Below are 21,613 nucleotides of genomic sequence, written 5' to 3'. Positions count from 1 at the left end.
ACTAGGCCTACAACTTTTGTTGAAATTACTTTTTACGATGATATTAACGAACCAAGATTTAGTTTAGTCCCATGCATTAGCTCCATTGTTTTCCCCTCAGTATTCGGCGAAATAAAGTTACCTCGTGATTAAATAAAAATACTTCATATAAATTAAATTTTGTTTCAATTTGAATTTTTTATCTTCTTTATTTTTCGAATCTGTGTTAAAAGTAGATGAAAGGATACTAGTCAAAAAATGTTCTCAATTACTAATGTTGAGGCACTAATAGGTTTTTTTAAATCAAATTTTAATTCTTTTTTTTATTTAAGTAGAATTACCAATTATTTGTAAGAAATTACTTTAATTTTGTCACAATATAAACTTTTTATAATAACTCTTCTATTTATTCATCAGAAAGCAAGGTTCTGATTTTGGAAATTCTTGTTCGCTGATAATACAGGAGGCCTGCACTCGAGTGGCTGTTCAAAGATTCTATCTCTTCGCGGAATGACTATTGCGTTTACTTGAAACGCGTGCTTGTAACTGATTTAGAGCTCGTTAGAGGTTCACTAATTTTATATTCTCTTCCTGAAACTCAAATTCCACTACTTAAGTCATAAGTTCTCTCAAATTAAATTGCATTAAATTTTATATATATATATATATATACATACACACATATATATATATATATATATATATATGCGTGTGCGCGTCTGATTAACACAAATTTAAAATAATAGAGCTAATTGTGTTTAGAAAGAAAAAAATAATTTAAACTTAAAAATCTTATATTACTATAGAGTATTTTAGATATTTGCTAAAGGTTTTGAGGTAGCAAATAAGTAAAACAGACACAAAGTTTTTTTTATGTATCATCATTATTAATCTTCACCGTCGTTCTTTGACAATTCATCTATTTACACGATAATAATATTAATAATAATATTAAATTTTACACTACTACAAATATACAGATCTGGCTTTTTTATACAAAAAGGTATACTCGAAGTCTTTACAACATTCGTCTAAACTTATTGCGAGTAGGGGGACAGAACGGAATGCCTGGCATTCCGTGGAAGTCGAAGGGATGACGGTTCGCTGGAAACAGACATAACGAAAAGGGATAGGAAGAATGAAGAATGAAAAATGAACAAATAGATGGGGATGCAGTATCGAGAAATGGTATAAACAGATTATGAACGCAGTGACATATCGAATTGTCCAAAGAGAAATGTGTAAGTACAAAAAATTACAACAGCTTTATTACACGTTATATCTCGTATTATATAATTGTTTATTCGTAATCGTGATTCGCGTTGAATAAGGTTTGGAAACGATGATACAAGCCTGACTTAGTTGATAATCTTATCATTTTTTTTGTTTAACGGGAACATCATCGAATTTTTGTTAATCATCGTCACCTCTTCTACATCGTCATCAGCATTATCACCGCCAGCATAATCTATAATTCTCATCATCTTTATCATAAATAAATAATCATCAAAAATCGTTCAATAATAACACAATCATCGCTTGTCATTCAACCGACCCTCCAAGGCAGCAATCCTCCTGCTTTCAATATCTCTCTCTCTCTCTCTCTCTCTCTCTCTCTCTCTCTCTCTCTAATTTCACTCTAATAATCTACCTTCGAAAACTATTCAAAAATTCACTTCAGTCTTTCCGGCTAAATGCGGGGATCGCAAGTCACAAGAACAATACAAAAGTATTCCTGCGACTCGCATTTAAAATGTGGAACACCTCGATTAATATCACCCTCAGATTCCTTCACCTCTAGTTAAAATTTTTCGGAAACTTTACCCAGCGGTGGCGAAATTGATTTTAGAGTTCCTACCTATCAAGGAAATGCTGAAAGTTGCTGCATGTTGCTGCCTTCGAGATCGCCGACATTGAAGTGGTTCGTGTCCTCGCTGAAGACGTTCAGCGAGGACAGGAAAAAAAATACGTAACACGAATAACATCATGGACTTTGGAACATTGTGCGCATACATTTTGCGTACATCGAGCACAGAGATTTACCGAGTAAACTCGGTAGCGTCAAACGTCAGTCGATTTTTAGAAATTTGAGCAAACATCGATTCCGTGTGGGCCAAAAACTGAGACAATGATTCCGGAATCGAGATTGACTCCATGCTTTTCAGAAGACCGACTGCGCTCGAAGAGAAACACGTACTACTTTAAGATTAGGCTACGTATGTTCTTCGTATACACAACGATAGGTACTTGTTCTTGGCCGACGGTTTCTTTTTATTTTTTTTTCAGCCGTCATGTCCGGCGGACGTGTGTACTTGTCTTTATTTTTAGTTAAACCATCTGCCAATGAACTCTACGTACGTCGATCGACTGTCTTTCCAGGCACATCGCGGGTCCAAAGGATCAAACCCGGAAGTGAATCTTAGTTGGATACTTTGGTAGTTCTGATTAAAGTCATCCACGAATATTGTATTCGAGATCATTAATACAAAGGCAATGCGCCTAGAAAGTCACATATCATTATCTCTTCGCTCTGCTTTCCACGATTTACGCGTTACCGTCAAATAAAGAGATCCCAAAAGAAAAAAAAAGACATATAAAAAAAGTCATATACAAAAACACTATAATCTCTATTTCTCATCATCGTTTCAGACACGCGTTTTCTCTTTCTCACTCTGGCGCACAAATTACTGGAACAATGATAATGTGACATAATAATATTAATAGCGATCGCAGTAATAGTAAATAACAAATATAATAAATTAGTTCTGTACAAAAGTGCTTCGAGCATGATAATATTAATACTTAAACGGACGGGGCGCGCGACCCCCACAGCATTCTGCGCTCTTTCGTCGCTTTTTCTCTACCTTGTTTTTCCGTGTCGATATAGAGTTAATAGCTTTCGAGAGCAGACGTACGAAATTAGCGTACGTCGGTAAGACGGCGCGCATTCACTCAAATTCACAGACACACCGAACACATTCGCCGCTCTTTTATCGTACAAACAACTACAAATAAAAGAAAAGTCTTGAGTTCACTTTTTTAGGGTCCATCGGCTACACTTCCGTCGCGAGCGTCGCGGCGAGAGACGCGTCATGCCTATAATGATCGTCTATCACGTAAACACCACAACCCTCCGAACCGACCGGAGGATCCCCTAACGGCCTTTTCATTAAAGCCGCCTCCCCACAACAGGAGTCCGCCGTATTTCCGGCGAAGATGGAAGTCCTCTTTGAATCCATAGCACCCACCCCAACGCCGATGCTACACTCCTTCTCCTTCTGGAAAAGGTGTGAGGCTCGATGAGCTGCAGCCTCTGTATTTAGCTGCTTGGTCGACCTCGGCCTGCCATCTTGGAGAACTGGTTCGGGTTTATACCCCGAGCATGAAGAGTCTTCCGTTTGGAAGGAAGAATCCAAATCTTCTCTCGTGGAAGCGTTATTCACACTTTTGTTCGCCGTCCATGTGTTCTTGATCATGTGAGCGTCACCAGCCCCCAAGGCGCAGACACTCCCGATACCACCCCCGTTGCTCATCATTCCTCCTCCATTTCCAACTCCCCCACCGGAAAGGCTTCCAACTCCGACTCCCCTTTTGCTCATGCTGCTGTGCACCGCGTTTCTCTCATTCTGCAGCCGCGCTTCCTCATCCGCCTTCGCCTGCTCCCTCTTCTGTCTTCTTTTCATGCACATCACCGCTATCGCTGCCACGAGGACAAAGGCCGGCACCGCAGTCGACAACGTCGCAATTACCACGACGTGTTCAGTTGTTAGACCCGCGTCCTTTGCCTCCGCAGAGGCCACATGCTTTGAGAGATTCCCCGACCAGTAACTGGCGCCCGAGGGTGGAACGGGCACGTTTATCGCAGCGACTGCTGCTGAGAGAATGGCGGTGCCGGATCCTTCCTGGGCGCAGGTCTCACCTCGAAAACCCTCCGGACAGTCGCAGACAAAGCCGTTGACCCTGTTGCGACAGGTTCCTCCATTGTGACAGGGAGCGCTTTTGCACTCATCGACATCCACGCTGCAGTCTTTGCCAGTGAATCCAGCCTTACAGATGCACTGGTAGTCATTAGTCCCCGGGATGCACTTTCCTCCATTCGCACACGGCTTTGTTTGGCAGTAGTCGACCTTTTCCTGACAGAGCCTCCCCGTGTAGCCAGGAACGCAGAGACAGCGGAATTGATTTACGAGATCTTTGCAGGTTCCTCCATTGAGACAGGGATCGCCCTGGCAGTCGTCGATGTTAATCTCGCAGCGTTCGCCGGTGAAACCAGAAGGACAGGTGCAGTTGAAGCCATTTATGAGGTCGGCACAGGTACCTCCGTTGGAACAGGGATTGGGCGCACACTCGTCGATCTGAATTTCGCACTCATGACCAGTAAAACCGGGTGGACACATACAGGTATAACCCTTTAGGGAATCGTCCTCACAGGTGGCTCCGTGTGAGCAGGGTGAGTCTCTGCACGACCTCGTGCTAACCTCGCAGTGACGTCCTCGCCATCCTGGTGGACACGTGCATCGATACCCTCTGGCGATTCTGCCAACTGATGTCGAATCAGTTATGGTAGAGTTGTTGTTGTGCTCCATACTGCACGAGCCACCATTTAGACACGGTTTGGAGTGACAGTCCAAAAGCGGCGTCTCGCAGTCCGTGCCGGTGAAGCCTGGCGCGCACGAGCAGGTGTACGAACCTTGGCCGGTGTTGAAGCAGGTGCCGCCGTTGTTGCAGGGCTTGTGATTCGTACAGTAGTTTAGATCCTGGTTGCAGAAGAGGCCGCCCCAGCCTTCATCGCAGAGGCACTCCCAGGGTTTATGACAACTTCCATGAAGACACCCAGGATACCTCACGCACTGATCGCAGTATGGACCCTTCCATCCGTTGTGACATCTGAAAAACAAAGGGCAATGATCTCGTTATGTCAGGTTTATATTACGAATTTCATATCAGGTCTTTGTCGGTAGAAAGGAGTTGGATTGATTGAGAAAAAACTGCTGGAGACGGGATAAAAAGAGGGGGGTGGCACGACATGGATACGGAAAAGTGGATAAAGGCTGCAGAGATGAAGGTGGCAGCAAGAAGAGAGGAAGTGGTGGTCGGCCATTACGTTGTCCAGGGGGCTCCGAAGAGTCGACGGAACCGTGAGTAGAGAAGGGAACGAGATGAGACAAGGAGAGGAGAGCTGGTATAGAGAGAGAGAGAGAATCGTTTTCCCCCTGTCTCTCTCACACACTCTGGAGGGAGAGGATGGAGAGGACCCAGAGAGTGGGGACGAGTCGTCGAGAAGTGTTCCCACGGTTCGAGGCTCGGCACAGCCGTTCAGTATGCGGGTCAAGGAAAGGTTACGCTCCTCTGTGTGCGCGCCTCGCTCTGCCCACTAATACTATCCACCATCCGCAGCCACAGTCGTTGTCGTCGCATGACTATACCATTAAATCCCATATACCTAGGTAAGGCGAGGCGAAACCGACCGAACCGAGCCGAGCCGGTCCACGAAGACTGGGTACCGGGGGTGCACCGGGTGTTCCATCGCTGCACCAAATCCTAAATCCTCTTGGTCGTCCCCCTGTCTACGCCAATGTCCCACATGCATCGTCATCGGTATTCAGCACCGACACGTTCGCCGATAGACTCCGAAATTTTGATCGAGCCTTTACCCCGACGATTCCTACACGTAATCCTAATGGGGCCGATCCCACGGCTCCCACGACGAATTTACGGCACGTTCTTCTTTGCCTTTCCACGTAAGGCTCCCTGTAGGTGTAGGATGTACCCGAAGTACCTACCGCTTCGTGAGCTTTGGCAGTCTCCCGACACGAGGTTATCAATAAAGGGCTGAACGATCAATGATGGAAAAAAGTTCTATAACCTTCGAGTGACCTCTGACCTGACAAAACTCGGACGATTGCATTCTGGATCATCCGCATTAATGGCCTATTCATTCACTTGGTACAATTTAGCCCCAGCCTAGACCTCTAATCCATCAGACTTCTGATTCATGGGTCAAAAGCTGGATGTAGAATAAACTTAATGGTCTTGGAAGTTTAAGACCTTCATTAAGAATCTATTTGTACTCATGGTGCATTCAACACATTTATCTGACAAGTAAACCCACTTCCTAATAGATGAAACTTTCTAGGCAAAATGATCAGGAGAATTGAGTTTAAATATTTTAACAAAGTGCACAGACAAGTGTGAGTAAATATTCAGAACGGTCAAGAGGATGAGTCACTGAAGACATTACTTCATAAGAAAGTACATTGGCTAGGCGCTAGGGATTACTGCCAAGCCTTCAAGATAATTCCACGTTTCATTTTATTAGACCATTAAAGGTTTTTGTTTCTATGCAATTGAAAAATAATATGCAAAGTTTAAGGGCTTTATGCTTTTATAGATTTAGAGATAATTTGGTTTTAGAGTCTAAGTGGGTAACTTTTCAGGAACCCAATAATGATGGACAGGCATTCCTAGCTAATATAAAACACTCTTTAGAGATATCAACACTTACACTAAATGCCGACATAACTCTATAATTGGTCTTCATAATAAAGTCCGGCAGACTTTTTTCAAATAGAATGCTTTCTTAGTGTGGTTATATTGAAATAGGATCAATAAAATATTAAATGAATGTTTTTTTTTTTTGGTTTCAAGAAATATAAAACTTTCAAGAAATATGAAGTTTTTTCCGATATTTTAAGATTTTTTTGTCGGGAAAAATACACTCGAAAAAATCGAAATTATTCGGAATATATATATTTTTTTCTATCCAGCCAAAATAGCTTGGACATCTCAGGGCTTTCTACTGATCAAAATATACCAGAAAAAATGTGAGAAATTGAAAAATTAAAAAATGATGCTTCAAAACTTCTTTTTTCAATAACTTCACGTTAAAAATCAAGATATTATTTTAGCCGCAAATTCAAAATATTTAAATCTTGATTTGGTTCCCATTGGTGTCTTCTTCCCACGAGGGTCGTTTTAACACCTACATGCCAGTAGTATCAGATCGATATATCGAATGCGAGCTTCGGAAGCGTTATCGTCCCCACCTCGCGGAACTATGAAGTGAGAATTCAAGATAAAGAGACACGTATATTTAATTGTCAGAAGAGTAAACGAATGAGACGGACGTCGCTGTCTTGAGGTTGCAGCTAACGGGACAATTAACCTCGGCAGTGGAGTAATTAGATGATCGAGTTAAATTCAAACCCCGGGTTAACGGCGGCGGGACCGAGATTCTTATCGGCACTATGGTATGGCGGCAACGACTTGCCTTATCTCTGATTCGCTTCGGTGTTACGCACCGTGGTTGTGCGCTTTACAGTTTACACGATAAATGTCATCCCCAAACATTATTGCTTAGCGCCGACAAATTTAACTCCCTATTCCGTTAAGAAGATTCTTTTTTCTTATCCCAAACAAGAACATTAAAATACCAAAGCATTTTGGCCTCTGATTCGCACTTGAAGCTTTTACATTCTCCCAAAGAATTTTCCTCGCAAATGCTAAAGAGCTGCTGAATCAGCGAATTAACGTCCAAGTACTGCATTAATGAGCTTTTAATCCTTTCGTATTTCTTTGATCTTGCCGGGCGAAATCTAAGGTCGTTTCATATTTCATTTTAATAGATTTAATTTTTTCACGATTTTAGTTCGCAAAGCAAATTTTTTGTTTGCTAAATATATGGGACTGAATTCCGAAAGATAAGAATAAAACAAAGGTTGCATTCAACACAAAATACTTTAATTTTCGTTTTTGAGAATTTAGAGGCGTTGGAGTTCAGAGGCTGGCATTAGAATTCCCGGTTCTATGTAATTAAATTCCGGACTCTTTCGGCTGGAATAAAAAGGTGAATGGAGAAAAAGAGGTATCAGGAATGGTTGCAGGTTGGAGTTCGCGTCACGACTTGGAGTAAAGAATGTTCACGTTAACCCAGGGATGTTAGGTAAATCAAAGAGAGGAGGGATTGGATCGCCACCGCGAGTAGCGACGGAAACGATTCGAACGCTTCGAATTCTTCTTCATCCAACCTTCCTCTTGGGTAGGACTAGCTTGTAAAGGAGTGGGAGCTACATGGGCATTGGGCAGAATGTAAGCCCGGTACAGGAGTATACTCACATGCATTCGTTTGGTCGATTGCAGTGTCCGTGCTGCTCGTCGCATCCGGGCAGGCAGCGGGCTGAAACAAAAAAGAAAAAATCCAAAGGTTAAGGCAACTCTCCGTAAGAGGTCGATCGCGTCCCTCACGACTGTAAGAGAGCAATACAATGCTGTTTGGTATGTACAGTAAAGCACAGCACGCCTAATTAATTCCTCAGATCAAGTTTCTTACCTTTTTCCAAAAAATTGAAACCTTCGTGAAACGTTAATTAAAACGTCATTTGATTGAATAACTACTAGACTACCAGAAACTGACCTGAACTAGATTAATGAAGTACCTTAAGAAAATTGTATTCTGATATAAGAGAACTTTTTAATTTTGGGCCAGGTTGTCAGATTCCGAGGTATGCTTCCAGAATTCTAGATTCTAGAAAAGGTTTAGTTTTAAGATCGCAGTACTGAAGAGGTAATGAAATTGTGTCACGTTTAGAGCCGGTTGTCCAGGCCGCAAATATCCAAAGGCTCGTTTGGCTCACAGCCACTACACATGCAGTTTCACCACTTTTCTGTCTATGAAGTGCAAACTGTTCCTTCCTTGGTACCGCAATTAATTTTCCTACTTCACTCAAAATTCGTGAAAAAGTGGTGCAACCATATTCAGTTAATTTAATTAATTTTTATCGCTAGAGCAAAATGCCCGGTCGTTTTATGTTCCTAAGTGCGAAGTCACATACGGCCCAACATTGGCCCAGAGTCGGCAAAAATATTGCCGAAGCTCGGCTGCCGTTATCGCGCCAATGACGGAATGATAACAATGGCCTGCACTTGGCAACCAAGGTTTGGCTGCCATTGTCGGCCCAACACTGGGTACCAGTATTGGACCAAACCTGGCTGCCATCGTCGTTCCATTGCCGGATTGATAACTATGGCCTTGACTTGGCAGCCAGGGCTTGGCTGCCATTGTCGACCCAACATTGGCTACGGTCTAAGGATATGACAATAAAGATATTTAAAAAATAAATATTAATTGATTGCGAGTACTTTGAATATAAATATTAATGGTCCTATTTAGACTGAATTACATATATTACATTTCGAACATTATAATACAAATAAAATTTCTAACGCTATGGGGTATCGAACCTACATCTATATACCTAAATCTATAGCCTAGCAGCCGGGCGTGCTAACCACTCAGCTAAACTGTCAAGTTGAAACTCTGTGAAAAAGCATTCTCGTAAGCTACAGTTCAGAAAAGTTAAAGAACCAAATTTTAAGCTCTCTTTTTCGAATTATTTATCATTATGTGACGTTGTATAAATGTAAAATACACTAAATGTTAACAGGAATATCAATACACTAATTTTTAAATAGTTTAAATCGATTACAATTTTTCTTCGCGTAATACTTTATTTTTATCCTTGTAGCCTGCTTTACAACTAGTTGCAATGACAGGAAATGTAATTTTTATAAACATTAACAATCTTTAATGACAGAACTTAACAAATTTCCTCGTGAACTTTGACAATTTTTCAAACAAAATTTTTATCTTTCGTGTAAGATTTGTTTATTAGGTGCTAAAACTAAGACTTGATGAAACAAAGTGCCGATTCTGGGTCAAGCATCGGTGGAGCATCGGTGGAGCATCGGCAAATATAAATAGCCAATATAGGCTGCCAGCACTGGCTCAACACTGGGCCGATTAGAATGCCGATATTGGCCCAATAACTTTAGCCGACCTTTGGCTGCCAAACTTGGACCAACTCTGGGCCGTATATTCAGCTCCGGCAATTCGCACTTGGGTTATGGCAGCAAACAATGAACAGAATAAAACTCTGAACTTTTTACGAGGAATTAATGGAGCAGTCGTCCAAACTTCTTAAGTTTTCAATTTTGTATAAAATAGAAATAAAGAAGAAGAAAGCAGATAGTAAAATGAGAGAAACAGCATTTCCTATTTCCAAGCCGCGTGAGCGAGCATTTTTGCGCACGAATCGAAAGATTGAGATTGCACAAAACGTGTTAGAAATCGTCTTCAGTTTCGATTCATAATGAAGCTCGCCTAAGCACATATGGGAGATGCACGTTATAGGAGGTCGGACAGAAATCGTGCTTGAGGGTATCACTGAAAAACGGGCAATCCCATGTGATTCATGTTGAGTCCAAGTCGATGAAACTGAGCCTCTCGATATACGGAATTCGCATTGGTGGTGGATATTGCTTCAAAGAGTATAGCAGGAGAAAGTATCGCAAGGCCTCTTTTGCTTGTAAATAAATAAATTCTCCTATAAAGCGCCGCATCGATTAGATATTCTAGGATTACCCATCCTCCCAGGAGAAATCGACTCAAAGTCAATAACGAGAGAATTGCACCTACCACCTACGACTTGTTGAACTCAAAACTACCTAATAAATTCATAAGAAGATTCAAAGCTTTGGGATGCAAAGTAGGTTTGGAAAAATCGATGTGAAAAATAATTCGAGATAAAAATAAAGAGTGGTTGCATTTTCCGAAGCTAAAATGAGATTGAAAAATATTTACTGGATGCACGGAACGATAATGGCAGCCGGTTCTGAATGGGGTTGAAGGTGGTTGCAGTCCGGAGTCAGAGGCGGAGATGAGATTGGGATGCGAGAAGAGCGTGGACCGCGTGACCTTGGCATCGAGCGCACCGGCCTGTACAAGGAGTTCTTGTCGGCTAGAGTTCGAGTAGCGCAACACTCAGTGGAGTAGGTAGATATTTATAGTCCGCGTCTCTCTGGATCGACGCCGAAAGGAACGACCGAATCGTAGGGATTCCTCGATCCCTGGCCCTCCAACAAAAGAAACAACTACAAACATAAAATCGTGTCCTGCCATTTTTATTTCTCACAAAGGCGTCGCTCCTACGACTTACAAACTACCTTCATCACCTGAAATCTCACTAAATTCTAACCAACCCAAAAATTAAATTTATTAATTCATAACTTGTGATGCTATAGCCAAGAAAAATATAATTTTAACATTTTCATTTGGAAAGAAAACAACGACCTTGTCCTTTTAAATTCGACATACGCAACGGACGAATTGATTTTCAAACTGGCGATGTCGACCCTCTTTTTTCCAAGAATGCATACGACTTTGGCTCGTGGGGCCTTCTATGTATAATAATCTTTTCTATGCCTCTTGTCCATAGAGTGAAATACCTGCCGTGACATTGATATTGGGATGCTGGGACAGGGTCCTGGATTCTCGGAAGATCTCTGGAAGAAAAGTTGGGCAGGTACAGAAAATTATGAAAGTGTGCTCGAAAAAAAGGTAAGGGACAAGAGGGGAACGAAGTGGACTGAGCGAACGCAAGTCCAGTGCAGCTGTTGGTTAAAGCACCAAGAGCAGCTGTCGCGGCCACTCGCTCTGCCTGCCGCCGTGTTGCAGCTGCTATTCTTTTTCGCCCCTCAACCCCTATAAGAGAGACACCCCCGAAAGCGCCACGATGCCTACTAAACCGACTCTCTTTAACCCCTTGCCCGATTAAATTTTATGCGCACACGCTACACTGCCCTCCCATTTCTACTACCATTCCCTACTAATCAAACTTTAAAACTTATATGTACTTTTGTCAGGTTCAATTCAAATTCCATGTGCAAAAAGAAATTTTTTACTCATAGATTGATTTCTACAATTTGCATTCCCATCGCATTTAATGTCGAAATACATATGGCTTCGCAAAGAGAACAAGACCGCCAAATTCCTCTCGTTGCGTGTGTAACTACAAACGCGATCCATGCGAAATGTTAACAGACTCGGAACTGTGTTTGTACTTCGGTTAAATGCTATCTAATTCGTCCGCTGTCCTATTACCGAAAGAAATGCTGCGAATGGTGAGTTCGGAAGATCTCTTTAAGAGAATGTAGAGCAGTATAAAATATTTAATAAATGTTAGCGATAAAGGTGTTGGTCCAATTAGGGCTAAGAAAACTTTCAATACGTGCGACTTTTTTTTGCGAGGCTGATCACGAAGTACCTTGATTCTGCGAAATTGCAAGAATATCATGAAATGAGTTAATGCGGCCTATTAGTAATCCATCCGCGAACTCTGCCACTCTGTTCTTGGCGACGTGCGAACCAGGTGCAACGACCTAATGTCTCCTGGAAGTCGATTTGCATGTGGCTCAATTGCAGAAAACAAAAGCAAAAAAAAACAGGAAATGCTCAGAAAAGAAAAGCCTTACAGCGGAGAATCGAAGAGGGAAAAGGAAGGAGGCTGCAATTTTATTGCATTATGAAGGACACATTCGAGCCCGAGACTATGGAGCGCACAATAATTGCGCAAAGGCCATGTGCATGAAAGTAGACTTACCCACTCTAATACTCTGGAGATCGTGTGGTAATGACAAAAAAATGTTAATAAGCAGAATGCTGATGACTTAATGACTCGTAACGTGAGAAACCTGTGCAACTCAAAATGGAATCAAGTAGGCAAATAAAGGAAATTTGCTCAAGCACCATCATCGATACGTAAATTATATTGCAGATGTCTATTTTTATCTGATTCATAACCAGCACTTTTCAGATTATCTTCTGATCAGTAATCAGTTGCGTGCGAGCCAGAATTATAAAGCCGGTACTTTATTGATAACATTTGTTTATGCTGATTCTGATTAAGCAAACGGGAAATTTATCTCGCTGCGTTCATAAAAAGGATTTGTTTGAATCAAAGAAATGTAGCATCGATGTAATGCTCAAAGGAATTATTAATTTAAAATGGCAAACATTTCTGAGGTGATGTTGTTTTTCTATCTGAGATTCTGAATTCGAGTTTCTTTGAATTTGAGAGTATGATGCACCTTTGGCTAGACGCGTCGAGTGAGTTCCATACTTGAGTAAGTGTGGTTTAATACACGCGTGAGCTGCAACGTCACTTGCGCTTACGTTCACGCTCACGTTTACTCGCTCGCAAGTCGGTCTGCAGGTTTGCAAGTGTAAGACAAGGAAGCAAACACACCCGCTACAAAGAGAGAAAGAAGGACGAATCGAGTCAGAGTACGCGCGCGCATGAAGCGTGGGAAACTGTGCTGAGGCATCAGGCTCAGGTACCGACAGGCTTTTGCTTCGTCCCCCTAGCAACCATCTTTCGATAGTAGCTGCAGCAGGAGTCGTGTTATCCCTGTCCCATTTCCACTATTCCTACTCCTTAAGATTTTCGAAGAACATTTCCATTCACATAGTACAACCTAGTCTGAAAACTAAGAAAGTTAATGTGAATCTGGTTTCCAAATTTGATTTTTTCTACGATAAATCTGGAAAACGTAGCATTTTCGATGAATTCAGAGGATTACATACCTCGGAATTTTGTTACATGGTTGTGTAGTTACTTGTTGATCCCAGAGATCGATAGGTACAGTTTTGAAAGACCTGCATAAGGTAAACTGTAAAGGAAGATTGAAATCGGAGAGGTTTTGGAAAGAGATGTTGGAAATGAGTTATGGGGATTCGGAGATAATAAATACTAAAAGGATAGAGTTCAACCGATATCATTTCCACTTGGGATAATTGTGCCTCTGTAATTATCCTTGTGCTGTTCATCATCACAGCATACGAGTCTGCTATTACGAAAAACGATTGCTTCTACTCTAGACTCTCAGCACAATGTTTAAAAACCGTTTCTTAATTTGAAGGATTTTTTGAGAAAAGATGGTAGATAGTCTATAGCAAAAAGTAAGTTGGGGGTTAATGCAAGGAAATTAGAAAGGATACGGAATTGTTTCCTTGGAATGTGAGGTTGCACAGATGGTAGCCTACCACAGAATTTTTCGAGCTAGGAGCTGAGGTATGATGTGCAGTATGAAAGTGATTGAGCTGCAAGTGAAGGAAGAATGCAAATGGTATAATTTACACATGGAGCGTTGTCTGCCGCTTGTATCCCGCGGCAGTGGTGTTTGGCAACCGAGGCTTCGACCTCTGGGATCGTAGGAGGATCTCCAGTTCCAAGTAAAAGGTTAATAGGAGGGTATACTTACGGGTAGCGCAGTAGTCGCCCTTCCATCCGGAGAGGCAAACGCGTTCACCGGTAGGGCTGCAGCTGTAATGCCCAAAGCTATCATCCCGGGGCCTACAGAGATTCTCACAGCCCTTGCCATAATAGTGAGCAAGGCAGGTCACCCTGTACTCATAGACCATCTGCGAGTGAGCACTCCGGTGTTCATCTTCAATCCACTCAGTACCAACATCCAGCCACCTTTGGGTCGTCAACCTCGTTATCAGCACTTTCTCTGCAAAAAAACAAAAAGAAGAAGGTTATTAAAATTGTCAGGGGTATTGTTAAAGACTTATTTCTTAAAATTAGTCTATATTTTAAGCCGAGACTTGGGTCTGCGATTTGAGAAGAATTTTAATCCTGAAGTACATTGGATCCGAGGGTAGACCGGATGTTCGTCCGCTATTGCTACTCTGTCGACGGCACGCATCCGGCACTATGAGCGGTCTGGGAAAGAGGAGGCGTTCTGCCTCGTCCTTCTGAACCTATACCTCTTCCTCTTCCTTTTCGTACCTCACCCTCCTTCCCTACTTCCCAAGAAACAGTGTTGCCACATTACGACATTTTCCCTCTCGTAGGCATTTTTCATACTTTCCCTATTCTCCCTAAGAAGTAACTTGGCGCCCAGTGAGTACTTCTTCGATCGGTCTTAAGTTTTAAACTCTCATAAAATGGAACCTCCGATCTCATCCCTCGTAAACCATAACGATTTTTTTCTCATGTTCGAGAGAAGGCTGCGTGTGAATTTTTGGTAAACAAACAGAGGTAGGTAGCTTAAACATGGATTTGCGCTTGGTTTTCGATTGCTCTCATCACAGCTTGAGTTTTTAAGTCTGCAGTGATTTCAGCTTGGAGATTTTTTTGCAAAATTAATGGTTTGGATGGATCCTGTGCAGAAGGTAGTAGATGCGTAGAGGGAGAGGAAGCTTGTGTAGCAATCTTTATCGTTGTTTACGAAGAGAGCCGAGTTTTCGGACCAATGAGGAGGCAATCGCCTGAGGGCAAAGCGGCAGGCAAGGTCCTGACTCCCGTTTCGCCCAGCGGCGAAACGTTACTTCCCTTCTGGGAAGACGCCGGTGCTCTAAGTATCCGCGGGCACGCCATCGGCGAAACGGGTTTCAACTTTTGTTCTTCCTCTCTTTCTTCTCATCCTCACCTTCCTCCGGCATGGTCCAGGCCGCGAAAAGAACGGCTGGCCGTGAGAGACGCTTTTTCGATAGGGCGTTGAATCGAGCCTCCTAATTGTTCGGTGTTTATGATAATGCCTCTGGAAACTTGGAAACACGAAACTGATACTTTTTCATCTTTACCCCTTGACTCTCATTTTCTTCATTATCTCCTTCCTTCTTCTCTCGAAAAATTGGTCTTTTAGATCTCTGCTTTTAATCAGCATCCAAAACGAATGTTTAAAAGATATTATAAAGTAAAATTTAGTCTGTTCCCAGAAAACCACCAAAGTTCGAGCCCCTATTCTCGCAAATAAAAATAAGTTAGTCGTAAAGGTTTACCCGTTCTTTCTTCTTAAGATTTAAAACCACTGATCAATTATGACTGTTATTATTGATGGGAACGTTCACAAGAGACAGGTGTTCCCTTGACAATACTCGACACATTATCGATGACTCTCATGAGGAAAGAAATAAAAGGAAAAAAGAAGGGATGGGTAGGGGTTGTAAGCTTGTGTTCTAAAACAGTTGATATAAATTAACCTTTAGGATCGAGTCGTTCATTAAAGTGAAATAATGGAGCATCTGCTCATCGTATAAAATCGTTTAAGATATTTTGATGATCTTGGACGATTGTTAATAAGATTTTCATTAATGGTTTCTCAATTTTAAAGGTTGGTTTCGGTGTTCATATTTAACTCACATTCGCAGATTAAGTACAGTTGAATTAATAAGGTTATTGTACAAGAATCTACTTAAACTTTTGTCACTTTCGAGGGAAATAACTCTTTCCTGCGACGATGTAAAAAAGTAGTTCGTCGAGATAACAGTCGCGTGCGTCATTGCAAATGAAAGGGTTCTGAACGTAAAAAACTATGAATTGTGGCATGTGCCACTCGTGGTCGATCTCTGCTCCAGCTAAGAGTATCTGTCCGAGATAATAATAGATGCCGAAATACTTAGAATATGTACGTACTTGACTTTGCCGCGCCAGTTGGTCCAAGTATTTTTTTAAATAGTCTGTTATCGTCTTTCGCCTCAAAAACAGGCTAGATTAATTCAAGACTAATTTCTCTAATCATAAAGTTTTTATACAGAGGAAAATATTCTCTTTTGAATTATCCCCTCTAAATCCCAAATTGATAGTCCAAGCCGCTTTTGCTCGGGAGAGGTTTTCCACATTTATATTAAAAATTTAAATCAAGCTTTCTATGAAAAACAATCTGAGATGTAATCAATGAGCTAAGTAAACAATAAGTTTCGCTTATCAAGGCGAGAAATAGGTAGAAAATACTTTGTTGAAAGAGAGCGATTTCACGTGTTATCAATTACGTTTGTCGTGGGTAGATGGGGACTAGTGAACTTGCAGGTGTATGAGCCATGTTGTAAGCAGTGGTAAAGTAATAGTAGGAGAGAAAAAAAGAGGGGGAAGGAGAATGGGAGAGAAAGAGAAGGGGATGGGCCTGAGAAAGGAAGCAGCATCCGAGCAATGCGGCAATAAAGGGCTCGTTTCGCTCTTGCTCGTGTGCGTGCGGGAAAAAGTATTGGCTCAGGTACATGTGTACCTGAGTTTGTGATTGACTGTGTGCGAGAGAGGGGAGAAACACCAACATCAGCACAATGCAAACGGCGCTCCAACGATAAAGACCAGAATCCAGACAATGTCTGGCACAATGCGAATATTTAGAAGCTCTGTATATGTAAACCGCTCGAGCGATACGATGGCATAAAAATAGAAGCAAGGAGGAACTACTTAATTTCTTCTTCTTTTTGATTCATACCTGCTCTGTTAATTACGAGTCACTCTAGCGGAAATTATGCGCTCAAGGTGCTGCCATGCATGGCGCTATCTCCTAGAGTCGTTTCTCCTTCTTTCGATTAATTCATTATTAGTTCCTTGACGGCGCCATGGTCAATAATCAATCAATTACCTTAATTTCTTTCTTTCCTTTCTTCCTTCTTATCTCGCTAAAAAATTTCACATTTTTGTCTGCTTCGTTTTTTAAATTAATTTATAACGTTCTATAATATAATCAACGATTTTCATTATTGAGGTGATACTTCGCTTAGCAAGGTTTTCATTGAAATATTTTCTATTTACGCACGGAGAAAAAGGTTTAGTTGGGCCAACTAGATGAATCTAGTTTCGAGCGTCTAGTAAACTTAAGACAGAAGTTTCGTTACTCCTACTCAATGTCTTGTAAGCAGTCTAGTAGATTCTACCGATCCATCGTGTTATTTCAAATAGTTCCTATAACGAGATATCTAGTAGCAATATCTAGTAGAGCGTTATTCTGACCATTTTCAGAACTGCGAGAAGCGACGTGTTTTCATTTTTGCTTCTATTTTCGCGTATTAGAATAAGTGAATCCCGTGACGACACAGTGGATAATCTGCTGAACTTGTGGAACCTTTTCTCATACAAGGCTATATTGCAAGAAACGTAAACTTTGTTCTTCAGTGTCGTCGCCATTTTGTTTTGCAGATGAAGCTTCAGGCCGTGCGATTTTTTCGTGAAATATGAAATCATACTTTTGACCAGTGTTTAATAAAGTATCTTTACTTTTATTGTATTGCACACATATTCAAACCTATCCCAAAGATCCTGAAAACATACTTTTTTCTAAGCAAAAAAAAAACTACTCGAACCCTATATATCTGATAAATATTACCAAAAACTAGTTAAATTACCTAGAAACTGTCATGTAAGCCTAACTCAACGTTTGATTGATTTTACTAGACAGCTAGTTAGATCTACTAGCCATGGAAATGTTGGCCGTACTAGATGTCTGGTAACCTATACCTGATGTCTTGTAATTGTAACTATACAGATTTTAACTCGACTGTCTGGCGCGTTTAACTAGACAGCGTGTTGGTTCACATTTTACTAGACTGTCTAGTACGGCTAACCAGAATCCTTGTTAACCCAACTAGCAAACTAGCAAAAAATATTACTGCATTTAGACTTAGAGGAATTAGGAATTTCTCTTCCAAAATAGACTAGGCGAACTAGAAGATATAATTTATACATCTTTTGTATTTCGAGATCAGCCCAATTTAAGAATAGGTCAAATAAAAAAAGCGTTTTTCAGTCACTTAACAATTTGTGCGTTTCAAATTTGAAAGAATTCAAAACATAAGGAATGACAACTTTATATTTTCTAAATTGGAAAGCATCCAGAATGCTTTCACGCGAAAAACGTGAAAGCATTCAGATGTCATCACCTTCCAGTGCAATATAAAAATATAATATAAATATATAAACTAAATATAAAATATACAATATAAAAACTAATCAAAACTCAAGGTTGATAAAAAAAATGCACCATCATTGCCCGGATTTCAAAAATTTTTCTCTGTAATTCAAATGATCAATATCAAACTTTTAAAAATAAACCGTTTTTAATTTACAGTCAAATTTAAGACTTGAAAAATAAACGATTTTACAATTAGTTTTTCTTTTGATTTACAAATTTTAAATTGAGTGTTTCAAAATGTAAAATTGTCAACTGACATTGTAGCCATTTGAAAGGGAGAAGAAAATATAAATCTACTGTTATTCTCTTGATTTTTCACGGTCCAGTGGCCATCCTGTCCACAGATGAAAGAACTATCCAAAAATTTCTTGCGGGTTTCATGTCCCCAAGGCAAGACCTCTAAAATGCGATTCCGTTTTCCTAAAGCAAGAGGAGCTTAAGCTTAAAGGAAGGAAATACAAAAGACCTCATAGAGGAAGTTAGCGCAACAGTGCCTAAGAGCATGAATGAGAAGGCCCCTGTGAAGGTGGGGATCGGGGGTATTGAACACGTCAGATTCGAAGCTACAAAGAGTCGAGCATCCTCGAGAATAGGGGGTGTCGAGTTACCGATGTGGTAGAAGGTGGGTACTACGGTTACACAGGAAGGAAACACTAGTGGCTCTGTTGGGTTCTAGTATATGTGCAACGGGGTCTTCCAGCTCTAAACGCGCCAAGTACATGCCTAGGTTTATGCTTGCAAGGCTCACACTCACAATTTGACAAACTCGTATGTAGCGTAATGACGCATCAGTGCATGTGTGAGCGGGTGAGTAGAATGTTACGGTAACACGTCTAGAGAGAACACTGGAAACAGGTCGAAGGAACCTATAGTGGGGAATAAAAAGGAAGAAGGTACTCCATCTTTAAGGAAAGGGGAGAGGAGTTATGTCGTATCTGGTGAATGTCGCGCACGGCCGGAAGTGGCTTCTAGGTTGTCTCGGACTCGAGCCATCGCATCACACCCAGCTGGCCTGCATATGCCATCTCCTAGGTGTGTGATCTCCATTATACATTTAAGTTATAAAGTTTCTAATTTTGTTAGTCACCTCTGTTGTTTGAGTTTAGAGGATTAATTTAAGAACGTCGATCCATTTGTAAAACAACTTTATATTAAGGGTTCGAGGAAGAAACACCATCTCAGCTCACTTACCAGGCGAATGGTGGGTTGTATTGTCCGCGTCGTGATACGCCTCCACTATCAAAGAGAACGTACCCTGTAACAAAAAATATTTAAAAAATTAATTAAGTTGTTACATGATAAATATGTAAGCAACTAATCAACTGAAAAATACAAAATCTTTACTAAAAAGAACTTTTAGCAAAAGGTATATTTTTAGATAGACATGAATCTAATAGGGGTTCAAATCCTCTCGGATACACATTAACTTATCAAATTTTGTACAGAGTTTAAAAAAGTAAAGTTGGCGTAAAGACTATATATTAGGAAATAATTATTATGAGTTTGCGTGCCACTAATTTGATATCGGGATTTGATTCCAGATGAAGTGTTTGAAAGGATGTCAAGGACCTTGTACAATTTAATTGTGATATCTAATTGTGTAATCTGTTATGTGTAGGTGGCTTTCGAACGTTGGCGACGAACGTAATTTGTGACTTGTAATCTAAAAAATACCACTGCTTTGTCCAAGCAGAAAGGACTACAGATTGCAGCAACACATCCATGTAAAATGATCCTCCTGCATACTTAAAAAGTAGCTGACGGGTTATTCATAAATTACAGCTTGAAGATTTCTAGTTCAATTTCCATAAACAAACAGAAATCTTCAGTAGTTTATTAAAAGATCTGAAATTTTTGTGACGACGTAAGATGCATGCAGCACACGCACCTGGCTTGTGGCTTTAACCCTATCAGAAAAGAGAGACGGAAAAAATGTGACCGTGAAAGGTAAAAAAGAGAAACGAGGAACGAAGCTCGTGGGCCGGCATCCCCTTTGGAATTGCATCGAGGGGTGTAAAAGCTTAGCGAGGGTTGACTTTTCGTAACAGCATGCCACTAAGTATAAATAATATATGTGCGTTCAAACACAAAGCAGAGCCTTGATTATATTTGTAAAAGTACACGTGTGCCATCGAAATAATTAACCGCATCGCTGTACTGTAAACTGCGACAAGACCTGCCGATACGATATAGAAAACCCGAGGATGGAAAGCTAGCTAATTTGACGGATATCCGAGTTCTCTAGTATTGACGAGTAATAATCGTCTGGCGAAGAGATGATTAATATACACTACATGCAGAGGATTATTGAATAATTAGTAAATATAGAAGCTATATACCTATATAAATGTATGTATGGATCTGTTTGTACAAGCCTGTACGTAGAAGCGTGGAACCTGCCATGGCAAGTTTAATTATTAACGTCACCGAGATACGTTTCACGGCCTCATTACGCTCGTTGAATAATAAACGCTTACATCTCATGCCATTGTCAACGAGTTCGCGTAAAATAGCCGCTTCAAATGAATAAATCGCGCTCTCTATACAAGCCTCTGAATTTTAATATAAATTTTAATGCCGCATTCAGTTTCCGTGATAGCGTCTCTGCTGCCGTGCTACGATCGCATTTTATATAAAAAGAACGTAAACCTCGTTTCTTGCCTACTCAAACTTAACTACTCTTCGTAAGAAAGTCCTCAAAATTTAATTAAATAAATCTCGAAAAAGATGCAACAAGAAGGGCGTAATTCGACCAAAATAGAGAGATTAGGGGTTAGACAAATAGGTGCATAAACTTGGGAAGGGTCCCTTTCTTGCGGCAAGGACGAAAGACCGTGGAAGAATGGGAGAGAGAGAAGAGAATAAATTGCAGAAAGACAAATGCCACCGTGATCGCCCGCTAATTTATTACAGAGATTGGAATTAAGCCGACAAAAAGCTGAAGAACACTGGCATCCCGGGAACAATGTAGGGTGTGCTTCGGGTCGGTGCAGTTTGGATTGTGCGCTCCAGTCCAGGGAGGGAGAGAGGGTCAAAAGAGGTAGAGAAGAGCTGTGCAGATGATGAAAAAGAGAAAAGGTAACTGAGGCGTATGAGA

The 21,613-nt window shown here is 40.9% G+C and overlaps 1 protein-coding gene across 1 annotated transcript in view; it reads right to left on the bottom strand.

Moving 5' to 3' along the window:
• Positions 1–844: 844 nt before the first annotated feature.
• Positions 845–21,613, bottom strand: part of LOC117167075 (neurogenic locus protein delta) — a 30,879-nt gene continuing 10,110 nt past the window's right edge. The window contains exons 3-6 of the mRNA XM_033351685.1: positions 19,708–19,771; positions 14,077–14,328; positions 8,095–8,155; positions 845–4,866 (exon numbers count right to left, since the gene is read on the bottom strand). Of these exons, the coding sequence (XP_033207576.1) occupies positions 3,033–4,866; positions 8,095–8,155; positions 14,077–14,328; positions 19,708–19,771 (2,211 nt within the window). The 3' untranslated portion in view covers positions 845–3,032. The remainder of the gene's footprint in view (positions 4,867–8,094; positions 8,156–14,076; positions 14,329–19,707; positions 19,772–21,613) is intronic.

The sequence above is a fragment of the Belonocnema kinseyi genome, chromosome 2 (assembly GCF_010883055.1).
Source record: "Belonocnema kinseyi isolate 2016_QV_RU_SX_M_011 chromosome 2, B_treatae_v1, whole genome shotgun sequence".
Lineage (NCBI taxonomy): Eukaryota > Metazoa > Arthropoda > Insecta > Hymenoptera > Cynipidae > Belonocnema > Belonocnema kinseyi.
Note: the sequence above shows the minus strand (reverse complement) of the source record. Positions and strands in the feature narration are given on the sequence as shown.